Source organism: Bidens hawaiensis, unplaced genomic scaffold (genome assembly GCF_021521415.1).
Source record: "Bidens hawaiensis isolate Kalapana, Puna unplaced genomic scaffold, B.hawaiensis_p1.1 tig00000055_1, whole genome shotgun sequence".
In the NCBI taxonomy this organism is placed as follows: domain Eukaryota; kingdom Viridiplantae; phylum Streptophyta; class Magnoliopsida; order Asterales; family Asteraceae; genus Bidens; species Bidens hawaiensis.
The window spans coordinates 6,060,544-6,061,804 of record NW_027491016.1 but is presented as its reverse complement, the minus strand read 5'-3'; the positions used below and the strand labels follow the sequence as shown (position 1 = coordinate 6,061,804).

Here is a 1,261-nt window from a genome sequence, read left to right as displayed (position 1 = left end):
TTTTGCTTTATTATTATTATTATTCCTTTTTTTTTCTTTATTGCAGGCGAGGGGTTAATTAATGTCCACTCCCTCTTCCTTCACTTATCCTCATCACCTGATCTCATCAACCTCACCCTATTTAACTTATCATTATTATTCACCCTAATTCCTCATAAACCCATCTGTTAATTCAATTCACAAGTGTATGTTGTATGTTCATCTCCAGTAATAATATAATATAATATAATATCATTTGTGTAGAATTCTCTTATGGAGTTTGATGACCATGAAGAGCGAGAAGAAGAGGCCGGAATTCAGCTTCCGTCGGTGAATTTTGGGAGGAAAACCGGGTTCCGGTATAAAGAATGCTTAAAGAACCACGCGATAAGCATTGGCGGCCACGCACTGGACGGATGTGGAGAGTTTATGCCGGCCGGAGACGACGGCACTTTGGACGGACTTAAATGCGCCGCGTGCAACTGCCACCGCAACTTCCACCGAAAAGAGGTTTTAGCCCAACAGCCACTGCATCACCACCACCGGTACATCTCTCCACCGCCTTACTACCACAACCGACCGGCTGGGTACCTACACATTACCCCGCCACCGCTGGCTCTGCCGTCAACTGAAGATCTGGAAGAGATCTCAAACCCTAGCTCTAGCGGCGGTGGTGGAAACGGTGGCTCGAAGAATAAGAGGTTTCGGACGAAGTTTACGGCTGAACAGAAGGACAAGATGCTGGCGTTCTCGGAGGCGTTAGGGTGGCGGATTCAGAAGCATGATGAAGCAGCCGTGCAGCAGTTTTGTTCGGAAACTGGAGTTAAAAGGCATGTTCTTAAGGTTTGGATGCATAATAATAAGCACACAGTTGGTAAGAAACCCTAGACATATAATGTCTTTAATTAGTTAGTTAATTGGGAAGTTTTGTTTGAGTTTCAGTCCTTGTGATATTGTAATCTTTAACTTATCGAGCTGAATGTTAATTAATCATTTAATCGTTTGATTTTGTGTTGAATATTTATCTTCATACATGTGTAATTATTATCATGATTCATGCACTTCAAGTTGAAGTTTATGTTTGATAAATAATAATTAAGAGAAATGTAATGTAGAGAGAGAAAGAGAGGTGTGTGATGACGATATCTGAAAAAGATTGAGGAAGACGTGTTAGACATGCAAGGGTAGCTTCTGTCATCATCTCCTTAATTTGGTTAGATGTATGGCATTAAAGTCATTGCAATCACCAACTGTAAATGCTAATCTGGATAAACATGGAGAA

The 1,261-nt window shown here is 41.2% G+C and overlaps 1 protein-coding gene across 1 annotated transcript; it reads left to right on the top strand.

Moving 5' to 3' along the window:
• The first annotated feature begins 252 nt into the window (after positions 1-252).
• Positions 253-867, top strand: LOC143533834 (zinc-finger homeodomain protein 2-like). Its single transcript, XM_077028500.1, has one exon. The coding sequence runs from the start codon at positions 253-255 to the stop codon at positions 865-867; it is 615 nt and encodes a 204-aa protein (XP_076884615.1).
• The last annotated feature ends 394 nt before the right edge of the window (positions 868-1,261 follow it).